Source organism: Plecotus auritus (assembly GCF_963455305.1).
Source record: "Plecotus auritus genome assembly, chromosome: X".
In the NCBI taxonomy this organism is placed as follows: domain Eukaryota; kingdom Metazoa; phylum Chordata; class Mammalia; order Chiroptera; family Vespertilionidae; genus Plecotus; species Plecotus auritus.
In genome coordinates, this window is record NC_137784.1 from 67714635 (window position 1) to 67739909 (window position 25275).

Consider the following 25275-nt stretch of genomic DNA (forward strand, 5'->3'; position numbering starts at 1 on the left):
TCATGCAACGGGCCTCTAGTATATCATAAACACTGTAACAAAAATAATTCTGCTAGGGGTAGTCTTCATGACTTCTCTAACATTTGGACCAATTTAGTCTAAGTTACAAATAATGTTTTCACATTTGTTTCATTATATACTTTGACATTTCCAAATACTATCCCAGAATACCCTAGAGGTGATCCCAGCAGTGTACACCTGGTGCCCCTGTTATTCAGTCTTACTCTCATTAGAGCTCTAAGATCATAAACCATTCCCAGTGAAGAAAGGACTAGCTCACTTTCTCTGTTGTATATCTTTTAAATATTTTCAGTATAAAAATCAAATTTATACAAATGAAATTATTTAAAAATCCAAAGTAATTTAGATATCTGATTTTTTCTCTTTCATCTTAGTATTTAAGTTTATTTTTTAATAAGCATAGAATGGGACTTTTTCAGGATGATAGAATATATATTTTTCTCATACTTGTTATTCTTTATGTCAAACTCAATGATACCTATACTGTAGATTGTATTGAAAAACATCTTTAAATGGCATATGTTTTTAAATTATTAATTACATTTTAATATATCAATTAATTGAATATATATATAATAAATATTAAGTTTGCTTTTGCCAAATACATCTCTTAAATTAGTAATTGGCAGTAAATTTATAAACAAATATTTTTCCAAAAGAATCACTATAATATTATGAATAATTTTATTTTCATAGTCACCTATGAGTTTCTAAAGTAACATGTATTCCCATATAACTGAAATAGACTTTGATATTAAATAACCTCAACAGCATTTGTTATTAATGATTCAGGATTCTAAGACAACTCTGTTTGAAGGCCCTAATATGCTTACTAGAAACTCTCAGAATTTATAGAAGGAGACATTTATAATGGTAGCATTATTAATTTTTATATGGAAAAAACAACTTCTATTTCCTGTAAGACTTATTCAAAAGAGCAGAATGAATTAAGATTGAACTGTGGATATTTTTCCAAATGAGTTCTTGAAATAAGTTAACTATGTTCGTTTTCCCAATGTAAATAAACACAGGTATCCTGCTTTATGGAGTAGCAATAGTTATTACCAAGTCCATTTAATTAGCAAAAATTAACCAAGATTATTGGATGAATGGCATTGGCTACATGTACTGGTCAATAATAATTCTGTTACATCTTTCATAGTATCTGTGGCTGTAGACCAAAAGGCACTTTTCCCATCTACTGAAAAGGAGAATCTATGTCTGATAAATTCTCTATTAAACTAAAAACGTTACAAATAATACTGAGGGCAATGAGCTCATTCTGCTTTGAACTTCAGTGAATGCTAAGTTCAGGCTATAAACCAAACTTCCAAAGAATTATTTTTAAAAAATGGTCCTCTGCCCCCTGGGTGGGGGGAATGTCTTTCTTTCAAATTTCAAAACTCAAACCCAAAAAATGTTTTTTAGAATATTCTTTGTATCACAACACTCCTAGCATAATAATGTTTTGCACCAAATTGTTACTGTCTCTTCATCAAGGATATGTGCATTATTTCAACAATATCCTATATAATAAAGATGTAATATGCAAATAGTCATTACTCCATTAAGCGTAACAATGGACCGTGTAACGACCAGATCATGGATTAGTAGGAGGGTGGGGCCCCGAGCTACAAGCAGGCGGTGGAAAGCTACAGGAGGGGGCAGGGCAGCAAGCTATGAGGCAGGGGGTGGGGAGGGTGGGAGCTACAAGAGGGCAGGGCAGCAGGTAGAGAGCTAGAGGAGGGTGGCAGCAAGCTACTGGCGAGCTGCTGGTGCACAGATTCTTGCGCAGGGCTACTAGTGATAAAATAAAAAAGGATAAAGTAATTAAAACATTTATGTGCCTTCTATTTTAGTTTTGGATATCTAGGTGTTTAAAAATATTTTACAGTCACGATTAACAATAACATGTCACAGAATTTTGAAATAAAAGATATTATGACTCATTTTATTAAAACATGTCAGTTCATATTAACAAATTAATTTAATTATTTCAAAGAATTTCAGATAGACATGAAACAAAATTCATTCCCCAGTGTTATTCATTGGATTAATTTTGGTTGCTGAGGTAATTCAGAAACTTTTATTAAATGCCAGGTCTGAATTGCCATTTTCATCAAATACTACTATTTAATGAGAAAGAATGACTTTTCTTAGAGGACATTGTCAACTGGACTAGAGTAAGGTTGTTGTCACTATCATTTGGCTGAGGACTCAATAACCTGATAATGTAGAGTGTGCTCTATTTGTTGATTAATCAGACATGCTATAACAGATGAAAGTTACTTCTCATTACTTGATGGTTCTTGATACATCAAGCTATGTGTTGGTGTAGTGTTTTGAAATATGGAAAATATTTGTTTAATTATGGACAATTTGTTTATTTGGGAAAGAATTTTACTTATTTTATTCCAAATGTAATCATAGATTATTAAAATTAAAAATTTGCTCCATGCCGAAACCGGTTTGGCTCAGTGGATAGAGCGTCGGCCTGCGGACTGAAGGGTCCCGGGTTCGATTCCGGTCAAGGGCATGTACCTTGGTTGCGGGCACATCCCCAGTGGGAGGTGTGCAGGAGGCAGCTGATCGATGTTTCTCTCTCATCGATGTTTCTAGCTCTCTATCCCTCTCCCTTCCTCTCTGTAAAATATCAATAAAATATATAAAAAAAAAATAAAAAATAAAAAAATATAAAAAAAAAATTTGCTCCATTTAAAATCTTCATTAAGCTAGGTAGGTAACTTATTTAATTTAGACTTTAGGATATATAGGAATAAAACCCTGAGGAGTCTAATAATTAAAACTAAAATATGATTATGGAACCATGGATCGATTAAAGGTCTGGTGTAGAATAAACATAATGTATTAACATACAGTCTATCTATATTTGTAGCTATAAGGTAGCCAACTCTAATGATATTCCTATAATAAGACTTTCAATCCTATCAATTTTCAGATGTCTGCCTCCCTCTGTAGCTCTCAAATTATTATCTTGGTGATAATGACTTCAATCAATGGGTTCCCAACAAATCCCAAAGCATATTGGAGAGATGTCAGGTGAAAATAGGATCACTCAAATATGATATTTTTTCCAATATCCTTTTGCTGCTCTGGCTAGTTTACTTACATTAAAAGATTAAAGCTCTCAATTTTCAAAAGAGTATCTTCAACAATATTAGAACTTTAAGTTACACAAAACTCTCAAATAAAAAAATAAAATCCAGCTCTGGCCAGTGGCTCAGTTCGTTGGAGAATCATCCTGTGCACCAAAATGTTTGCATGTTAGATTACCACTCAGGGCATAAGCCTGAGTTTTGCGTTCGATCCCCAGCGGGGATGCCTGAGGAAGGCAACCTACCCATGTTTCTCTCACATTGCTGTTTCTCTCTCTCTCTCTCTCTCTCTCTCTCTCTCTCTCTCTCTCTCTCTCTCAAAACAATTTAAAAAACATACCCTTGGGTGAGGATTAAAAGTAAAATAAAATAAGTTAAAATCTGGACTGAATGTTTCAAATACATTTGCTTTGCATTTGAATCACAATAAACCAAATTCTAAACTGTCAATCTATTAGGCAAGTCATATATTTTCCAGATATTGGCTTGAGAAGACAAAATGATGAATTATTCAGGATAGAAATGTTTTGTTTTTTTTTTTTTTGCTGAAATGAATATCAGTTACAACTTGATATTCCCCTAAAAGACAATATTGCAACTCTTCTGGGGTACAAATGGGAAGCTAGTGAAGGAGTAAGAGAGATTCTAAAGCAAATTTACAACAATATCATTCTTTTTCATGGCAGTTCAGCTTTGATCACTAATCAAGTGACCTGAATTAGACCTCTATGGTGTGAAATTTGCTATCAGAGATTAACAGATACATTAAATGGAACAGTTTGACTGGAATTTCTATATAATGAATACTCAATTTAGCTTTGGAATATCACTAAGGAAAATGCTTATAAAATATGCATTTGTCCTCAAATTGATAAAGGTTAGAAATGATAGAGAGCATCACCTGAGCACATTTAATCACATGCATGAACTTGATATCTGAATATTGAAAGACTTGGATTTGCACCTCTATTTCTTGAAATACATATTATGTATCAACCAATTAAATAAATATGAGTTAATAGATGGTTCTCAAAGCAATTTAAAGGTCAAATAAGAGTGAACATTTAGAATGAAGGAAAAGATTGTCTAAATGAATTTGTTTAAACTCATAAGAGCACATTTTTCTCTCTGAGACAAAGCATATGAATTGCACTCCAACAGGAATCTTCATTTCATTGTGCTAAAAATATAGTTCAATATACTGCCATTTTTCCTCACTTCTCAACAACTACAGATGGTAACAGTACTTTTGTAAGTGATTTCCAAAGAGAGATATCTGGGCAGTCTTCTCTGCAATATATTCTTTGTGATGAGGTATTTTTATTATCCTGCTGTATATTCCATTTTCCCAGCATACTTGATTGATATATATTAAAATCATAACTTTAGATCAATTGCTTCTTCAACATGATAAAGTGATCAACTATATGACTATGTCACATTTTCCCTTGAAATACACAGGATATTTTGGTGCTGAATTAGGATAATATACTTCCCTAGAAAAAAATTCAGTTTTTCAAAGTTAAATGTTATTAATGAGTTACAGAAGCCCTCGGATAATGTTGTTTTAATTGGAATTAATTTTAACTCCACTGATTCACAATGCATGTTATTTTGAAGTTGCAGTGAGTTTATCTGTGCTTGTTTCATACTATCTTTTTGGGAAATAGTTTGTTCAGCTAATTAAATAATATCAATAATATTAAAGACACTGTGCAGTCCCCTAACATATTAAAAGAATATTTTAGCAGTACTCATTTAAATACCAACTCGTAGAATATTAATTATGCTTCTGTTTTGTGCATTTACTTAATGTTGATTCATTAGTAGTTGGTGAATATTTATGTACTTAGATATGCAACAATTAAGTTTATTATAAAACTTTTAAAAATTAAAACTAGGATTTTCATCCAAGGTATCATGAATTACTGAGATTAAAAGCTATAGCTTTTATAAATTGTACACATACACACTCATATTGTGGACAATATTCTATACACCAAACTGTGTAAAGAATTACATTTAGTAGCTATGGATATATGATTTCATCTTGCTGTAGCTCATGAATAGTTGTTTTTTATTATAAACTAGAGGCCCGGTGCACAGATTCTTGCACTGGTGGAGGGCGTGGCCTGTGGGGATCGGCCCACTGGGGAAGCAGCTGCTCATCCCAGTCAGGTCAGCCAAGTGGCTGTGGACCCGCCCTCTGAGCAGCTGCTACTGCTGTGGAAGTGCCGCTCATCTCGATCAGCTGAGCGGTGCTCCCACTGTGGGAGCACAATGACCACCAGGGGGCAGTTCCTGCATTGAAGGTCTGCCCCCTCGTGGTCAGTGTGCATCATAGTGACTGGTCTAGCTGCTGTTCTGTTCGTTCCACCATTCGGTCACTGGGCTTTTATATATATATATATATATATATATATATATATATATATATATACACACACATATATATATATGTATATATATATATATATATATATATATATATATATATATATATATACACACACACACACACACACACACACACACACATATAGATAGATGTTAATAACTATAACAATACCCATGAGTTAAAGGAAAAAAAAAATGTTGTTCTTACTCTTTTTAGGACAAATAATATCAATAAGCTTCTGGTTATTTATTATTAACTAGGAGCCCGGTACATGAAAATTCATGCACTGGAGGGGGTCCCTCAGCCTGGTCTGGCCCCTCACAGTCCGGGAGCCCTCAGGGGTGAGAGGTGACCAGGCAATCATGTGAAGGTGATGCCCCATCACACCTCTGCTGCTGCCACTGTTGGCAGCACAAGCCTCAGCCGGCCCTGGTTTCCTGAACCTCGGGTGGCCCTGGGCAGCTGGGAAGCCACCATTTGAGCCTTGTCTGTCCCTCAGGCCAGCCCTGGGTGGCTGGGGGGATGAGGGGACTGGGCGCCGCTATCTTGTTGCTGTGGGTGCCAATACCTTTGAGGGTATGGCAGTCAATTAGCATATTCACTCCTTATTGGCTGTGGGCGCCGCCATTTTTGTGACAGCATGAGGGTCAATTAGCACATTCCCTCATTATTAGATATGATACTTTGCTACAAAATCAACAAAGGCTCTATTCAATTTGTATTTATATGCTCTTATAGTCATCATGAATCAATTAGTTAAGTGAGGAAATGAAAAATATATTTAGGGTTATTGTCAAGATGATTTTTTGAGAAAAGTTCTAGAGATGTCATGAATTATTTCTGTTTTTTAGTAAAATTATTTGAACAATAATGTTTCATTCTCCACCACACTTTTGGAAAACAGTTTATGTGAAATATTATCTGCCCTTATAAAAGATTATGTGTCAAGTATTTTTTTGATCCAAAAATCTAACAAATTATGAAAACCTCTATAAATTTATAAGCCTTATGATATTTTCAAACACTCAACTTTTATTATTTTTATTTTTTAGTTCTGTATGTATTTGTTACTTAATCTTTCAAGCTCTCATGAACTCTCCAATATTGTTACTCAAAATATTATCATTTGAATTCAATTCTTTGCATGCTTTGTTTTATTTTTTTTATTTATTGTTTAAAGTATTACAAATAGTAATATATATGTCTCCTTTTTTTCCCCATTGACCTTTCCCCAGCCTTCCCTACCCCCTGGCACATGCCCTCACCACCACCCCCCGTGTCTTGTGTCCATTGGTTATGCTTATATGCATGCATACAAGTCCTTCGGTTGATCTCTTACCTCCCCCCACCAACACTCCGCAGCCTTCCTGCTGTAATTTGAAAGTCTGTTCAATGCTTCTTTGCCTCTGTGTCTATTTTTGTTCATCCGTTTATAATGTTCTTTATTATCCATAAATGAGTGAGATCATGTGGTATTTTTCTTTCACTGACTGGCTTATTTCACTTAGCATAATGCTTCTTACCATTTGCAACAGCTTTGTTTTATTCTTTAAAGAGGAAGGCTAGTAGGAAATTACTTACATCACTTGGTAATGCTAATGCTTAACAAGATACAGAGTGATAGCAAGGGAATTGAGAAGGTAGATGGTTCCTAATTGAGAAGGTAGAAGACTTAAAATTGGCAGATGCTTATTGAAATATGTAGAAATAGACCTTCTAAAAAGAGGAGGCGATATGAATAACTGCCATTAGGAAACTAGAGGACAACAAATAGTGCTGGGAACACTGCATACCCACATGTGAGAGAATGAAGCTGCACCATTATCATATACCATATATAAAAATTAATGCAAAATGGATCAAACACTTAAATGTAAGTGCTAAAAATGTAAAAAAAAAAACTTAGAAAAACATATAAGAAAACTTCATGACATTGGATTTGGCAAGATTTCATAGTTATGACACCAAAAGCACAGGCAATTTTATCTTTGTGTATATACCCCAAACAAGTGAAAACAGGAACTCAAATAAATATTTTTCACTCACATTTATAGCAATACTATTCACAAAGGAGGTGGGTAGGAACAAAACTGAATTGGAGTATCAAAACAACACCAGATAGTAACTAAAAATCCACAAAAACAAATGAAATGAACCGGAAATGATAAATAGAAAGGTTGATAAAACAAAATTTATAATTAGGTCGTTACTCCTCCATTTTTTCTCAGCTTCATTAAAACCAATAATGAAAAAAGTAATATAATAACAATGTATTGTTGATTCTAATATATACACATTTACATATATCATCTCTGCACAATAATTGCACAAAAATACAAGAATGAATATAGGTATATAGAATTAAAATGTATATATCTCACTAAAATTAATTTATAATAAATCTGAAGTAAATTTTTTTTAGTTATCAAGATGGGAGGCTTTTTTATTTTATTTTTTTTTTCAATTGAAAATTACAGTCCATATTATTTTATGTTAGCTTCTGCTATATAGCATAATAGTTAGATAATCATATATTTTATAGAGTCCCCCCTCACCACAATTTTTCAAGTACCCACCTGGCACCCTACATATTTATTACAATAGGAGGGGCCCAGTGCACGAATTCATGCACCTTGAAAGGAACTGTGGGTCGCCAGGCTGCTGTGGGCACAAGGGTGAGTCTCGGCCCATCCTCCATGCCCCCGCTCAGCCCCTCCAGCCACAGCCCTTGGTCCCCTGTCTGCTGGCAGCCCCGCACCCACCACTGCTGCTCCCACACCACATGCGGATGGTGCCAGCCCCACTCGCACTTGCTGATGGCACAGAACAATTGGGGCCAGCGTCAACAGCGGGTGTGAGCAAGGCCAGCGCTGTCAGCAGGTGCGAGCAGCGGATGCTGCTCAAATCACCCCTCAGGAACAGGGGGAGGTGGAGAAGCTCTCAGGGGCAATTGGGGCCGGCAGCCGCTGCTGGCACCCGCTGACAGCGCCAAGCGATTGGGACCAGTGCTGGCAGTGGGTGCAAGTGGTGGCTCCAGCTCTGGCAGCAGATGCGAGTGGGACTGGTGCCAGCAGGTGCAAGCACCCGGAGGAACAGCAGGGCATGGGAGCAAAGAATTTTCAGTAACCACCAGAGGCTCGCCCCGGTGACACTGACTGGTGCCCTGTCTTGGTCTGGCACCCCCACTCACTTGTTCCACCATTCCACCATGGCTGATACCCGCCATGTTCCACCTGCCAAAGCCCACAATGTTCCCCATACCCCCCCTGGTGGTCAGTGAATGTCACAGCGACCAGTTGTTCGGTTTTTCCGCTGTTCGGTTTATTTGCATATTACACTTTTATATACACTGAGTGGCCAGATTATTATGACCACCTGATGTTTGTAGGCAAATTAGCTGTAATTTAACACTGAAGTTGCTAGAGGGCCAGACCATTATAAATAAGGAAGCAGGTTGTTTACCATGGCAGTAGAAGTGATTTTTTTTCTGAAGATATGGGTAAACAATTAAATTTAACATCCTTTGAATGTGGGATGATTGTTGGTGCTCAGAGTGTTTAAAGTGTTTTTTTAAAAATATATTTTATTGATTTTTTACATAGAGGGAGGGAGAGGGAGAGAGAGTTAGAAACATCGATGAGAGAGAAACATCAATCAGCTGCCTTCTGCACACCCCCTACTGGGGATGTGCCTGCAACCAAGGTACATGCCCTTGGCCGGAATTGAACTTGGGACCCTTGAGTGCGCAGTCCAATGCTCTATCCACTGAGCCAAACTGGTTAAGGCTAAAGTGTTTAAAGACTGGACTGTCAGCCAAAAATCTGGGTCTGAAATGCGAATTGTGGCTGTCAGCAACTACTCAATGTTAGGGCAGAACGGAGAGTGGTAAGACTGGTACAAGACAACAGAAGGGCAACAGTGCATCAAATTACTGCAGATCTTAATCAGGGATCCTCTCAAATGATCTCTGAATGCACTGTTCACCTTACACTGCATCGTATAGGATATAGAACCTGAAGGCCTGTTCAAATACCTTTGCTGTCTGCAGTTACCAAGATAAAACGTCTCCAATTCACACAGGAACACAAGAATTGGACAGTTGAGAGTTGGAAAAAAGTCATGTGGTCCAATAAATCACGTTTCCAGTTGCATCATGCAGATGTCAGAGTGAGAATTTGGCAGAAACACCATGAAAGCATGCACCCCACATGCATGAGTACAATCATTCAAGATGGTGGAGGCAGTGTTATGGTTTGGGGCATGTTTTCCTGGCATGATTTGGACCCTTTATTTCATGTGGAACAACATCTGAATAGCACAACATACCTAAGTATTGTTGCTGATCAAGTTCATCCTATCATGTTGATGGTGTAACCCAATGGAGATGGCTTCTTCCAACAAGACAATGCGCCATGCCATGGTACTCATATTGTGCAGGAGTGGTTTCAAGAACATGAGAGAGACTTTACCTTGCTTAGGTGGCCCCCACAATCACCAGATCTCAATCCAATTGAGCATCTGTGTGATGAGGTTACCATAAAATCTCACAGAACTAGACAGTGCTATTCATCAGGCATGGTGTCAGATTCCTCGCATCACCTTTCAACATCTCATAGAGTCAATGCCAAGAAGAATCGCCACAGTAATGAAGGCAAAATGTGGCCCAACAAAGTACTGATGGGATGGTCATAATAATCTGGCCACTCAGTTTATATAGACTAGAGGCCCAGTGCTTGGATTCATGTCCCGGTAGGGTACCTCAGCCTGGCCTATGGTGATCAGACTGAAATCGACAGTCCGACATACCCCGAGGGGGTCTCGAAGTGCAAGAAGGCACTCTGCAAAGTTGCTGTCACTCAGCAGCTCCTGCTTAGAGTGCCTGCCCCCTGGTGGTCAGTATGCATCATAGCTACTGGCCAATCGTTTAGGCTTTTATATATATACTAGAGGCCCGGTGCACGAAATCCGTGCACGAGGGGTGGGGGGTGTCCCTCAGACCAGCCTGTACCCTCTCCAATCTGGGACCCTTTGAGGGATGTCCGACTGCCCCCTTAGGCCCGATCCCAGTAGGATCAGACCTAAACGGGCAGTCGGACATCCCTCTCACAGTCCAGGACTGCTGACTCCCAACTGCTCTCCTGCCTGCCTTCCTGATTGTCCCTAACGGCTTCTGCCTGCCAGCCTGATCGCCCCCTAACCACTCCCCTGCCAGCCTGATTGATGCCTAAATGCTCCCCTGCCAGCCTGTTTGCCCCCTAACTGCCCTCCCCTGCAGGCCTGGTCCCCCCCAACTGCTATCCCCTGCAGGCCTGGGTCCCTCCCAACTGCCTTTCCCTGCAGGCCTGGTTTCCCCCAACTTCCCTCCTCTGCTGGCTTGGTCACCCCTAACTGACCTCCCCTGCAGGCTTGATTGCCCCCAACTGCCCTCCCTTGCAGGCCTGGTCCCTCCCAACTGCCCTCCCCTGCTTGCCATCTTGTGGCAGCCTTCTTGTGTCCACATGGGGGCAGGATCTTTGACCACATGGGGGCAGCCATCTTGTGTGTTGGAGTGATGGTCAATCTGCATATTACTCTTTTATTAGATAGGATAGAGGCCTGGTGCACGGGTGGGGGCCAGCTGGTTTGCCCTGAAGGGTGTCCCGGATCAGGGTGGGGTTCCCTTGGGGTGTGGGGCAGCCTGGGTGAGGGGCTTGTGGTGGTTTGCAGGCCGGCCACACCCCCTGGTGACCCAAGCGGAGGCCCTGGTATCTGGGGTTTATTTATCTTCTACAATTGAAACTTCGTAGCCTGGAGCGGAGCCAAGCCCTCTGCTTGCTCCCTGGCAGCAGCCATTTCTATTGGGATTTATGTATCTTCTATAATTGAAACTTTGTAGTCTTAAGCGGAGGCCTGGGCCAGCCAGGGTGTGCAGAAAGCTTGGCTTCCTCCATCACCAGGGACAACCCTAGCCTCCTGCTCTTTCCAGCTCCATGGCTGCCGCCATTTCTGTTTGGGTTTTATGTATCTTCTATCATTGAAACTTTGTAGCCTTGAGTGGAGGCCTAGGCCAGCAAGGGCAGGTGGAAAGCCTGGCTTCTTTCATTTCCGGGGAAACCCAAGCCTCCCTCCTGCTCTCTGTGGCCGTGGCCATCTTGGTTGGGTTTATTTGCATATTTGCTCCTGATTGGCTGGTGGGCGTGGCTTGTGGGCATGGCTTGTGTGTGTAGCAGAGTGATGGTTAATTTGCATATTACTCTTTTATTAGATAGGATAGACTAGAATCCCAATACACCAAATTCGCGCACTTGGAGGAGTCTCTCTGCTTGGCCTGTGCCCTCTCGCAGTCTGGGAGCCCCCATATTGATGCCCCACAGAGGGAGGCCCTGCCCACCACACCGGGGCTCTGCGATTGATAGCAGCCACCATAGAAGGAGGCCCTACCCACCCTGCCCAGGCTCTGTGATCCATGCTGTGCAGAGGGAGGCCATGTCCACCCTGCTGGGGCTCTGGGATCAAATATAGAGCAGAGGGAGTCCCTTCCCATCCGGCCTGGGCTCTCATTCATCCCTGTGCACAGGGAGCCCTGCTCACCAGGCCTGGGTTCCACCTTTGATCCCCGCCCACAGGGAACCATGCCCACCCTGCTGGGGCTCTGTGATCAATCGCAGAGTAGAGGTAGGCCCTTGCCACCCAGCCTGGGCTCTGCCATTCATTGCCACCAACAGGGAGACCCTGCCCACACGGCTGGGGCTCTGCAATGGGCCCTCCCAGCCATGGAGGCTTGCCTCAGCTCTCGTAGCTGTGGCTTTGTCCGGAAGGATGTCCGGAAGATGTCCGGTCTATCTAGTGTAATTAGCATATTACCCTTTTATGAGTTTAGATTATTGACTATTTTCTCTATCCACTACTTTACTTTCCCATTACTCTTTTGTGTCTACCACTTTGTAGTTCTTAATACCTTGAACTTTTCCACCCAGCTCTCTACACCTGTCCCCTCTGACAACCATCAGTCTGTTCTCTGTATCTATGGGTCTGTTCCTATTTTGTTTATTGTACTCTTTAGATTTCATGAATAAGTTATATCATATGGAATTTGTCTTTCTCTGATTAACTTATTTCATTTAACATAATAACCTCTAAGTCCATCCATGCTGTTATAAATAGTAAGATTTTATTATTTTTTATGACCAAGTAATATTCCATTGTATATATTGTACCACTGCTTTTCTATCCCCTCAATTATTGATGGGCACTTGGATTGCTTCAATATCTCCATTATTCTCAATAATGCTGCAATGAACATGGGGGTGCATATATTCTTTTGAACTAGTGCTTTGGATTTCTTCAGATATATAAACCCAGAAATGAAATCACTAGGTAATAAGGTAGTTACATTTTTTTTTGAGGAAACTTTATATTGTTTTCCATAGTTACTGCACCAATCTGCATCCTCACAAACAGTGCAAGGGGTTCTCTTTTTCCTATATCTTCATCAATATTGTTGTTTGCTGTTTTATCAAAGTTAGCTGCTCATATCTCATTGTGGTTTTAATTTGCAATTCATTGATGATTAGTGACTTTGAGCATCTTTTAAATGGTCTATTGGCCATGTGTATGTTTTCTTTGGGGAAGTTGTCTATTCAGGTTCTCTGTCCATTTTTTAATTGAATAGCTTGTTTTCTTGGTGTTGAGTTGTATGAGTTCTTTATAATTTTGGATATTAATCCCCTATTGGATATATCATTGGTGAATATCTTCTCCCATTTTAGTAAGTTGTCTTTCTGTTTTGTTGATGGTTTCTTTTGCTGTGTAAAAACTTTTTAGTTTGATGTAGTCCTATTTCTTTATTTATTCTTTTGTTTCCCTTGCCTGAGGCAATATGTCAGAACAAATATTGCTATGAGAAATGTTTGAGATTTTACTGCCTATGTTTTCTTCTAGAGTTTTATGGCATAGAGTCTTACATTAAGTCTTTAATCCATTTTGAGTTAAATCTTATCTAGGGTGTAAGAAGGTGGTCTAGTTTCATTTTTTCCAAACACTATTTAGTGAATAGACTATCTTTACTCCATTGTGTGTTTTTGCCTCTTTTGTCATATATTAGTTAAACTTCAAGGTATGGGTTTATTTATGTGCTCTCTATTCTGTTCCATTGATCTATATGTCTGTTTTTATGCAAGTCCCATGCTTTTTGATTGATATAGACTTGTATTATAATTTGATATCAGGTAGTATAATTCCAGTCACAAAAGACTCCAGGTGAAGGATTTAATTTATATTACATGTTTAGAATTAGCTAATACGGTGTTTCCCCAAAATAAGACATCCTCCAAAAATAAGACCTACTTACAGGTTTCCTTCTGGGCGAAATATAAGGCATCCCCCGAAAATAAGGCCCAGGCTCTGTCTCAGAATGAAAATTAATTTACCGTAAACTGGTCGGTAGGGCCGCCCCGACTGACGTCTAGCAACCAGTGACATTACGCGGAGTCCTGACGTCACTGCTGTGTGGAGGCAGAGCGGAGGTTGGAGTGAGCTGTGAGCACGGGGCGGGAGAGAGGAGGAGACTTTCACAGATGCGTGTAGAAGAACAGGAGGATTAGAGCAGACAGGACGCAGCGAAGGTGGTGAGTGCTGGTCTGTCTCTGGTGACACTACCTGATGCTCACGGCCGCCTTCATGATGACCGAAGGTTCTCAGTCAGTGGCAGACCCTGCTCCAGCCCAGATCCAGGCCCCAGCAAGCCCAGTGACAGTCCCCAGGCAGGCCCCAGGGGGTAAATGTCTGATAAAGGGGTAGGGGGGATGTCTGGTGAAGGTGTTCAGTGGCACAGGGGTGGGGGGAGGGGGATCACTTAAAATGACACAGGAGGATCAGAGGGGGCAATCAAAATGACACAGGAGGATCAAAAGGGGTTACTAAAATGGTCATCCCCCCTCTGATTCTCCTGTGCCATTTTTATTCCCCCCTCTGGTCTCCCCTGTGTCATTTTGAGTGATCCCCCTCCCCCCACCTTGATACCCCAATTCCTTTTTTTTTACCCCTAGAAAAGAGTGCAAAAAGAAAAAGCTACTCCGTGGAGTACAAGAAAGGAATCATGGAATACTCTTGGGGCCAAAATCTTACTGCTTTCTGCAAAGAGAAGATGTTGAGTATCTGATTGGTCCGAAAATGGCGAGCAGAGTATGGTAACCTCATTGAACAAGTGGACAAGGGAAATGCTAAAAAGCTCAAGTGTGGATCAGGTTGGCAACCATTATTTTCCGAGCTGGAAGACCTGATCTGTGAATGGGTTGTTGACAGGAGAGCAAAGGCTTTGGTTGTGAATAGGGCTCAGATTCAAGAATTTGCCCTTGCAATGGCACCACAGTTTGACATAGCCCCCGAAGACTTCAAAGCATCACAACACTGGCTGGATAATTCCCTTCAGCGAAGTGAACTGTCTTTTTTTTTTTTTAATATATTTTATTGATATTTTACAGAGAGGAAGGGAGAGGGATAGAGAGCTAGAAATATCGATGAGAGAGAAACATCGATCAGCTGCCTCCTGCACACCTCCCACTGTGGATGTGCCCGCAACCAAGGTACATGCCCTTGACCGGAATCGAACCCGGGACCCTTCAGTCCACAAGCCGACGCTCTATCCACTGAGCCAAACCGGTTTCGGCGAAGTGAACTGTCTTTAAGAAGATCTACAACATTGTTTAGGTTGGAAGATACTCAGGTTATTAAGCGAGCACTTGCATTCAAGTCCTTTATTGATGATGCTGACTTCTCTAAATACAATCTTTCCAACATGATTGCTATGGATGAAACTGCATTGTTTATGGGCCAATCATCTCAAACAACAATTGAACAGTGGGGTGCCTCCTTGGCGTACATTCCCTCCACTGCTTACGAAAGTGCACGTGTTTCCTGTATTTTGGCCATTCGTCTGGATGGCACTAAAATCCCACCTTTAATCATTTCTAAGGGCAAGAAGGAAAAGATTGAACGTGTTTTGGGCGTTTTTATTCCTGAAACTGAAAAAGCCTGTGCCACACAAGCAGTTATAAGGAAGTGGGTCAATTTAATGCTGCCGCTTGTTATGTGAGGGAGCCAAAGAGGCCTGCTAGTCTGGGATGCAGCCAGCACTCACCGCGCTAAAGACATGAAGACATTTCTTCATGAAAGAAAAATAGATCAGATAATGATTCCCGCAGGAATGACGGCCTATCTCCAGACTCTTGATATTGCAATAAACAAGCCATGCAAAGACAATTTGCGCATGGAAATTAATGACTACATGAAAATAGAATGGAGAGAAATCAGCGTGGAAACTTTGTGAAACCTAAACTGCAAGAAGTTGTGACTTGGGTGAAGAATTCATGGGAGAAAATCACTGACAGTTGCATTGCAAATGCACTGTGAGCAGGCTACCTTGACAAGAAGTACTCATTTAAAGACAGTGCTATTGCTAAACATGAGAGATTTGGTCCACTGATTCTGAAAGAAATGGAGTCACAAGACATTCACCAGGAAATTCAGGAATTGGATTGTTATGATGATGTTCCAGAAGATGATGACATGATTGTCATTGAATAAATGAGTAAATTCTTGATACTGTAGGATTCACAGTTTGTCTGGTTTGTGTTGACAACTACCGTACTACCGTACCGTATACAGGTAATAAATTTCCTTTATTTTCATTTAACAATAAATGTGTACCGTATTCTTCTTCATGGAAAAATAAGACATCCCCTGAAAATAAGACCTAGTGTGTCTTCGGGGGCAAAAATTAATATAAGACACTGTCTTATTTTCGGGAAAACACGGTATATAAAATAAATAAAAGGTAGATTAATGGTTGCTTAGGGTTGTGGAGTTTAAGGGAAAATGAGCTGAGACTGCTAATGTAGACAACGTTTCTTTTTATAGGATAAGAATATCCCCAAATTGATTGTGGTGATAGTTGCACAACTTTGTGAATATAGAAAAAACTACTAAATTGTTCATTTTATTTTATTTTTATTTTTTTTATTAAGGTATTATATGTGTACATATCTTACCATTGCCCCCCCACCCCACTCCCATACATGCCCTCACCCCCCAATGTTTTGCATCCGTTGGTTACTCTTATATGCATGCATATAAGTCCTTCAGTTGATCTCTTATTTCCCCCACCTCTCCCTAACTTTATCACTGTAAATTGTTCATTTTAAATGGGTGAATTATATCTCAATAGAGCTCTTTAAAAGAATGCTTATAATATTTCCTTTCAGTAAAAATGACTTCGTATGAATTTCTTTATCATAAATAGGCAAATGTCTCAATGTTGAAATTATAATGTATTATTTTGTTGTAAAACTTAAGTCTGCCAGATCATTTGCTTTTATGATGACCAGGAAATTAAATGTTTCTTTAAAGTATAGTTATATGTGCATTCATATATTTCCATGCAAAATTTATAATTTTATATCACCCAAAATACATAAAAATCTATCTTTCTAACTATTTCTCAAATATGATTGGGTAAAAAGATAGGATATTTTAAATTTTAATGTCATAGGGACAGTTTTTAAATGAAGAAACGTAAATGGTTACCTAATGGAGATATTTAGTCTTAATGAAAGTCAGTTTGCATACATCTTGTTATTTAGTTGTAAGTGTGATAGGATAATGACAGTACTTGGACTCTATATTTTTTGAAGATTTATAGGATCAGGAATTTATATTTTTAAATTTTCTATTATGTCTCTTTAGAGAATTGAACCTTTTATTATGATGCAATATCATTCATTATAGTTAATAACATTATTTGTTCTAAAGTTATTTTTTTATTGATATAGCTACTCTATTTTGATTTTGCAAGTCTTTGTATGGTATACTTATTGATATTTGAATCCTATTGGCATTTGAAAACTTTATAGAAACTTTATAAAGGAGTTTTAGGAAGTATTAGGTTAGCACAAAATACTTTATATCAGTAGTTCATTATGTTTCTATACTGATTTGTCATGATTTCAGAAAATGAGAAATACAGAAATCAATTACCTTTGAGGTGATCGTAGCTATAGTTCATTCTTAAAACAAAAAGGCATTTTAGAGTTCAATAAACTATGTTTTCAAATTAACCTAATTTATTCCTTGATTGATTCTCAAATAAATTAATTAGACTCTCAACCAAATGGTTAGCTATAATTGGTTAGTTCATTATATGTTTCTATGACTGGTTTTCCTATTCATTTCACTTATGTCCTTACTTTGTGTTAGTTAGAAGCCATATATTAACTGACTAATGTATAGATCAATGATCATAGTTTCCACGTATAGTCACAAACACAATTAAAAATATATACATTTGGGAGACTAGGCCAAAGTATTCTAATTATGAAAATGAGACGCATCCATCCACTCCTGGTTACTTCTGTTCCTCTAGGAATTATTTCTAGAGAAATCAAGAATCAATTGTTAAAATATTGTAAGTCTCTAATGTATATATAGTATACTTGAGGCCTGGTGCACGAAATTCATTCATGGGGGGGTGTCCCTCAGCCCAGCCTGCACCCTTTCCAATCTGGGACCCCTCGAGGGATGTCCGACTGCCCTTTTAAGCCCGATCCCACTAAATGGGCAGTCAGACATCCCTCTCACAATCCAGGACTGCTGGCTCCCAACTGCTCGCCAGCCTGCCTTCCTGATTGCCCCTAACCCCTTCTGCCTGCCAGCCTGATCACCCCCTAACCACTACCCTGCCAGCCTGATTGATGCCTAACTGCTCCCCTGCCAGCCTGTTTGCCCCTAACTACCCTCCCTTGCAGGCCTGGTCACCCCTAACTACCTTCCCCTGCCGGCCTGGTCACCCCTAACTGCCCTCCCCTGCAGGCTTCATCACCCCCAACTGCCCTCCCCTGCTGGCCATCTTGTGGTGGCCATCTTGTGTCCACATAGGGGCAGGATCTTTGACCACATGGGGGCAGCCATCTTGTGTGTTGGAGTGATGGTCAATCTGCATATTACTCTTTTATTAGATAGGATAGAGACCTGGTACACAGGTGGGGGCCAGCTGGTTTGCCCTGAAGGGTGTCCTAGATCAGGGTGGGGGTTCACTTGGGGCCTGGGTGAGGGGCCTGTGGTGGTTTGCAGGATGGCCATGCCTCCTGGCGACCCAAGCAGAGGTCCTGGGATCTGGGATTTATTTATCTTCTACAATTGAAACTTTGTAGCCTGGGGGGGAGCCAACCCTTCTGCTTGTTCTGTGGCTTCAGCCATTTCTGTTGGGATTTATGTATCTTCTATAATTTAAACTTTGTAGCCTTAAGTGGAGGCCAAAGCAGGCCAGGGCTGCAAAGCTTGGTTTCCTCCATCACCAGGAGCAACCCTAGCCTCCTACTCTCTCCAGCTCCGTGGCTGCCGCCATTTCTGTTTGGATTTACTTATCTTCTATAATTGAAACTTTGTAGCCTGGAGTGGAGGCCTGGGCCGGCAAGGGCAGGCAGAAAGCTTGGCTTCCTCCATTGCCAGGGAAACCCAATCCTCCCTCCTGCTCTCTTTTGCTGCAGCCATCTTGGTTGGGTTTATTTCCATATTCGCTCCTGATTGGCTGGTGGGCGTGGCTGGTGGGCGTGGCTGGTGGGCGTGGCTTTTGGGTGTAGTGGAGGCATGGTCAATTTGCATATTAATCTTTTATTAGATAGGACTAGAGGCCCAGTGCACGAATTTGTGCACAGGTGGGGTCCCTAGGCCTGGCCGGTCATCGGGACTAATCATGGCTATCTCCCACTCTGATGGGGGTCCGGGGCTGATTGGGGTAGGCTGGCCAGGGAGAGGGACTGTGGAAGGTTGGCTGCCTGACTTGCCCCGACTGGCCCTGATCGGGGTGGCCAGCCGGGAGGAGGGGCTGCCCCGTCAGGGCCGATTGGGGCAGGCATGCTCAGGGAAGGGGCCGCAGGAAGTTGGCCAGCCAGCCCACCCTAGTTGGGGCTGATGGGGGCAGGCCTGGGGAGGAGGGGCTGTGTGAGGTTGGTGGGTCGGCCTGGGGGAGGGGCCGCAGGCTAGCACGGAGCAAGGGCTGTGGAGGTTGGCCGGCAGTGGGAGGTTGGCTCTGGGAGCGCACTGACCACCAAGCGATAGCTCCTGCATTGAGTGTCTGCCCCTTGGTGATCAGTGCATGTCATAGCTACTGGCCAGTCATCCAGTCATAATGGTCACTTAGGCTTTTATATATATATAGATAGATATTTTTAATTCTTCCTATAACAATAAGATTTATTTTAAGTAGCTAATAAAAATATGCCTTTGTAATATAATTTTTATCATTTGTTTCCCACCCTAATAGCTGCAGAAATAACTGTTCAACCAACGGTGGAAGAGGCCTCTGACAACTGCACTCAAGAATGTCTCATCTTGGGCCATTCTGATGCCTGCTGGATGCCAGCTTCTCTGACCCATGCCAGCCCTTCACACGCACAGGCCTCTGCTCTATGCCACAGCCCACCCCTGACACCAGCCTCTGCTTGCTGCTGCAGCCCTCCAGTGACACAGACCATTGTTATTTGCCATAGCCCTCCGGTGACCCAAGTTATGGCACTGTGCCATAGTCCTCCACCAACACAGGTCTCTGCTCTCCAACACAGTCCTCCTCTAGCACAGGCTACTGCTCTTAGCCATAGCCCCCCACCAGCACAGGCTGCTGTAATCCACCACAGCCCTCCACTGCCACAGGCCGCTGCCCATCATCGCAGCCCTGCACGGCCACTGATGTGTTTGCAGCAAGGTTGGGGGCAAGAGGCTGGACCTGAAGGACTACTGTCTCTTGATCATGGAGTGCAAGTTAGTACAAGATCTCAGTTTTATGCTATGTCTGAAAGAATTCATCCTAGTGATGATTCAGTTAAAGTCATTCCTTTAAAAACCTTCACTGCAGGCCAAAAGGCTAAACCCTCTAGGGATGATTCTCCCATTATGGAAGAACATCCCTTGTAAAGCTACAATGGCTAATTTACATTTTTCAACATAATGTATACAATCAAAATTTAAGATCCAATTTCAATGAATATTCCAAATTGTGAAGTTTGTAAATAACTATGTAAATAGACACAGATACCAGAATAGACTCTAGAGCTAGACCCTTAGTCAAAAGATAAAAATAAATTTACAATTTGTTTAATTTAGAATGTATGTTTTAAAAAGAAATAGAAAATTTCACATCTTTTGTACAGAAAGGCTTATCATGACAGATATTAATATGTAATGTGTAGTATTTCTGATGCACATTAGTTTTTTTCATTTATTTTTACCAAGTTGTGCAATATTATTGATTTTTTCCATTCTGATTTTTGTAGACCTAGTAGATAGCAAATGGAAAACTAGAAAATATCTGATTTTCCAAGAGTACCTTTAGTTTATTTCAACTTTTGTTCAGATAACATTAGATAGTATAAATAGGTTTGTATTTTGTTTGTCTTTTTGTTTGATATTTGTTAGTCTCCAGTTTTATGTTATTAGTGTTTGTACAAAAATGCACAGTACTGAATGTAAACATCTCTTATATTTTTGCCTCTGTCTCTTTATGTTTTCTACCTTTATTTGAAGAATATATTGTTGATATAATTTGTATACACATTTTACAGATTTCTGTCTATAACCTATTCTCTACTCTTTAGTAGAGTTCGAGACACTGAAGTGCAATATCTGTGCCCAAATTAGGCAAGTATTTGCTAAAAGGGCCTCTTTCTATAAAAATTTGTCTTTGTAATTTAGTGTAAAGTGCATCAGAAATCATATTTTATCTGCCATTTTAAGCCTATGTTCCATTATTAATCAGGTCTTTCTCATCTGGAAAATCGCAGCCTAGAAAATTACAAGGAATATGAATGCATTTAATGGATGATTAATTTACACCTATGACTGGAAACTGCTATTTTCTAAAGACTATCAGGAAGATTTAAATGTTATGACTGCTGAATATGCTAATACCAAAAGATGTTCAGTAAAAAAGTAAACAAGTTAATATAACTGTAGATAAAACCACATAATAAACCTATATGACTAAGGGATTTTTGCCATTCTAGCTCCACTAACTAAAGACAACCACTGATAACAAGATCAGAGTCAGGAAGGAACTTTTCAAGTAATGGAATTTTAAATTTACATTAAAGGTGTTAGAATTTTAAAGAGATGTGCAGAGGGAGATATGAGGTTCATGACTGCTTCTTGGGGTAGATGAGAAATACCCCAATAACACAAAAAAAAGACACAACAAAATATCATATATGAAAACAAAATATGTTCTAAGCAAAGAATACAGTAGTATTCCTAGGGAACATTAGTTTCCTTTTGTTGTCTGTTTTAATTTCTTTTCTTTTCTTTTTTTTTTTGTCCTTATAACTGGCCATGATTGTCTATGTGCACATTTCACCAATATACAGAAACAGCACCAATTTAATTTTCCTCCATAGCAAAACCAAGAAAATGTCATGTTTCCATATTACACTAAATAGAGAGACAATTGATGTATTAATTGGGGTGGGGGAGTGAATATTTCTTGTTAATTAAATTAGATGTAGACTTTGTAATGTGTAACTTGAAGATATGTAATTTATGGTTAAACTGTGTGTAAATGTTGTAATATAACGTGTGGTAAATGTATAATTTCATTGGTGAAGGTTTCCACTGAATGTTGAGAAAGCTTCTCTTCTTGTGCCCAGCAGATTATGTAGCGTTTTGAGAATATATTGTTCCCATTATGAAACTCTTTAAATTATATTTGATTTGATGTGTAGAACAACTACTCACTTTTAATTACAAGAGCTTAATTAGTGAAGTTTCAAATTAATTAGTATTATTTTTATATATATTTTATCCATTGTGTTTGTTAATATTTAAAGAGATTTGGAGCATACTGGTAGTCCAGGTGCATGTCCTGAAAGACTGATGATGATTGAAAGTTTATTGAAATATGACCATGTGTAGGTGTTGATATTGTTGCTGATATTGTTGACAATGAAGATTTAAACCTGGGGAAAATAAAGAAAACCAGAATGACAAAATCAGAACTTCCAGTAGAATTTAGGTCTTTTTCTTTAAAAACTAGGGAAGATAATGTGTGAGAATATCTTCTTCTATTTTAGTTATTTTAACATTTTCTTATTTACACATTTTAGTTGTGGTCTACACACACAAAATTAAATAAATAAAAAGATAAAGGGGGAAACTGAAAAAAATATGTTAGGAATATGATTGAGTATTATGTTGATAAAAATCAGAATAGGAACCAAAATTAGATATTTAGGGATTTTTTTCTTATAGTGTGATTTATTGAGTTTTAAGTGTGGCTCTTAAATCCTCCTATGTAAAAATTGGCAATATTTTGATACCTTTCCTAGAGATATAGGAATGAACAAATATGCTTTTATTGCCCTTTCTAACTCTGACTATATAGTCAAGCTTAGACTGTGTTAATAATATTAAAAGACTGGGCATCCTCTTCTGGGTTTGGACCAGAAGGGCATTGAATGGAAGCAGGCTAGAAGTAGCCAAAAAGGCAAAGGGAGTGAGCCCAGTTATTCTCCCGTACTCATTCTCTTTCAAAGCTTCCACAGGTCTGGCCTTGGCAACCTGTAACTTCCAAGGCTTCAGATCTGATGAGATCTTTCTCATCATATTGAAAATTCTTTCTTTGAATGGATGGACAGAGCTATAGATTGACAAAGCTCAAAGGTGACTCTTCCGATGTGCAAAAATTTAGACTCAGAAGTAGAAAAAGTATTGTTTTACCATCAATTGAAAATAATTCCCTTGAAAAAAAAGAGAGATTTGATTTAGTTTGAAATTAAAACTTAAAATTGAATGGCAAGTATGATAATATGTTCAGTGAGACTGGTTATTCAATTTTTGTGGCTGTGTTCAGTTATATGTGGTTAATAATTTACTAGCTATAGCATTAATATATCATATTTATAATTATGTATTCAAACACTGTGTATCTTATACGCTAAGTGCATACACATTTTTTCTAGAATCTTATCTTCAAGTTTTAGTTAATACTGTATGGGTGTATTAAAAACAAACTTATATATGATACAGACAGTGTAATAAATTTAGAGAGTATATTTTGTGTAGTCTCATTTAGCTATTTAACATTTTGTTTCTGGTAATGTAAACTTGGTTAGCAAAAATGGCTGTTAAAAAATTAGTGCTATTGTGTATTGGTGACAGATATGAAGAGCCTCTGCCTTCCCAAACTAATATTTGTTGCACACTTTCATTAAAATGGGTAAAAGTAGCCAAAAAATCACAAATTGTGCAGTCTTTCCTTATAATGAAAACATCTCTCTCTCTCTCTCTCTCTCTGTCTCACACACACACACACACACACACACACACACACACACAATCCTTTTTAGTCATGGAAAATTTAAGTAAATTTGACCCACATGTATCTGTCAAAATTAGTTTTTTGTTGTTTACATTAAGACTGAATGTGCATATAGCTCCTAATATACATTTATTTATGAACATCTAGTTGTTTAGGCTTTTTTTACACTCTTTTGATCCATATTTTCCAGTACGGTTATCATTTCTGTTTTTCTTCTTTCATATTTAAAACCAAATTTGCAGTTATGTTTACAAAAAGTTTTTATCACAACCATTGAACACTATTTTGGCTGTTTCCAATTGGCACAAATGCCCTGGAAAATGTGGGAGCAAGAGAAGCTGAACTGTATTTGAAAAAAAAAAAAACACACGTTTTTACATTACGTGCCAATTACCACACCAGAGCAATTTCATGCAGAGGCCTTAAAATATTCATTTGTAGTAGCATTTGGACATTAACAATCCATGTGCTTTCAGTAAACGTAATTTTTAAAATCAGTGCAAGTTGACAACAGCTGACAGTTGACAGTAGTAATGAAAAGGCTACTCAGAACAATGTGTGTGCACAAATGAAAAAAAATATATGAAGGCAATTGTTTCGTGACTGTATGTGATATTTTTAGAAATAAAATGTATGAAATTTATGCTATCTTTGTTTAAAACACTTGGAATTTTATGAAATATAGATTTATGCTTGTATTTGGAGAAGATTCCTCCTCTGTGACATCATACAGTATCTGAAAGTGAACAGTATCCCAAAGCAGCTCTAGCTATGCTTTGGAAGTCAGAAGGTTGGATATTGTATGACCCAGGATGGCAGTATGCAGTCCAGTGGCAAATGTGTATTAATTGTTCTATTCCAGGTTCTGTATTGCATGTCTTCTTATATTCATTAATATAGGTATTAATAAAATTATAAAAATAAAGGTGCATTTTTACTGTGTGTTTGTTAGTTCAAAAGTTTTATTTCATTTTAAATTGGTTTTAAATTCATATAGAGTAAAATACACCGTGCTGGTGATACACTTCTATGTTATACTTTTTTGTCTTCTCGGTTAAGCCTTTCTATATAATTCTTTGAATGAACATCATTTCTCTCACTTTTCACAGATGGTGAACAATACTGTGGTGTTTAGAACATTTTTTTTATAGCACAGGTGGAAATTTATTGAAGAACAAGTACAGACTTCCACATGGGGAGAGGGAAAGAGTCCCACAGAATGGAATCCCATGTGGGGAGGAGAAAGGGTCCCCTAGAACATTTACTTTACATATTTTAAGACTAAATTAAGAGATAGTTAGCCATGTTGGTGTGGCTCAGTTGGATGGAGCATCATCTTATACACCGATTCCCGGTCAGGGCACATACCCAAGTAACTGGCTTGGCCTCCAGTCCTGGCATGT

At 39.2% G+C, this 25275-nt stretch overlaps 1 protein-coding gene across 1 annotated transcript in view; it reads left to right on the plus strand.

Annotated features, from left to right (window-relative positions):
* PCDH11X (protocadherin 11 X-linked) overlaps nucleotides 1-24728 on the plus strand; it is a 1111291-nt gene extending 1086563 nt beyond the window's left edge. The window contains exon 8 of the mRNA XM_080652463.1: nucleotides 19832-24728. Coding sequence (XP_080508589.1) covers nucleotides 19832-20478 — 647 coding nt within the window. The 3' untranslated portion in view covers nucleotides 20479-24728. The remainder of the gene's footprint in view (nucleotides 1-19831) is intronic.
* Nucleotides 24729-25275: the final 547 nt, after the last annotated feature.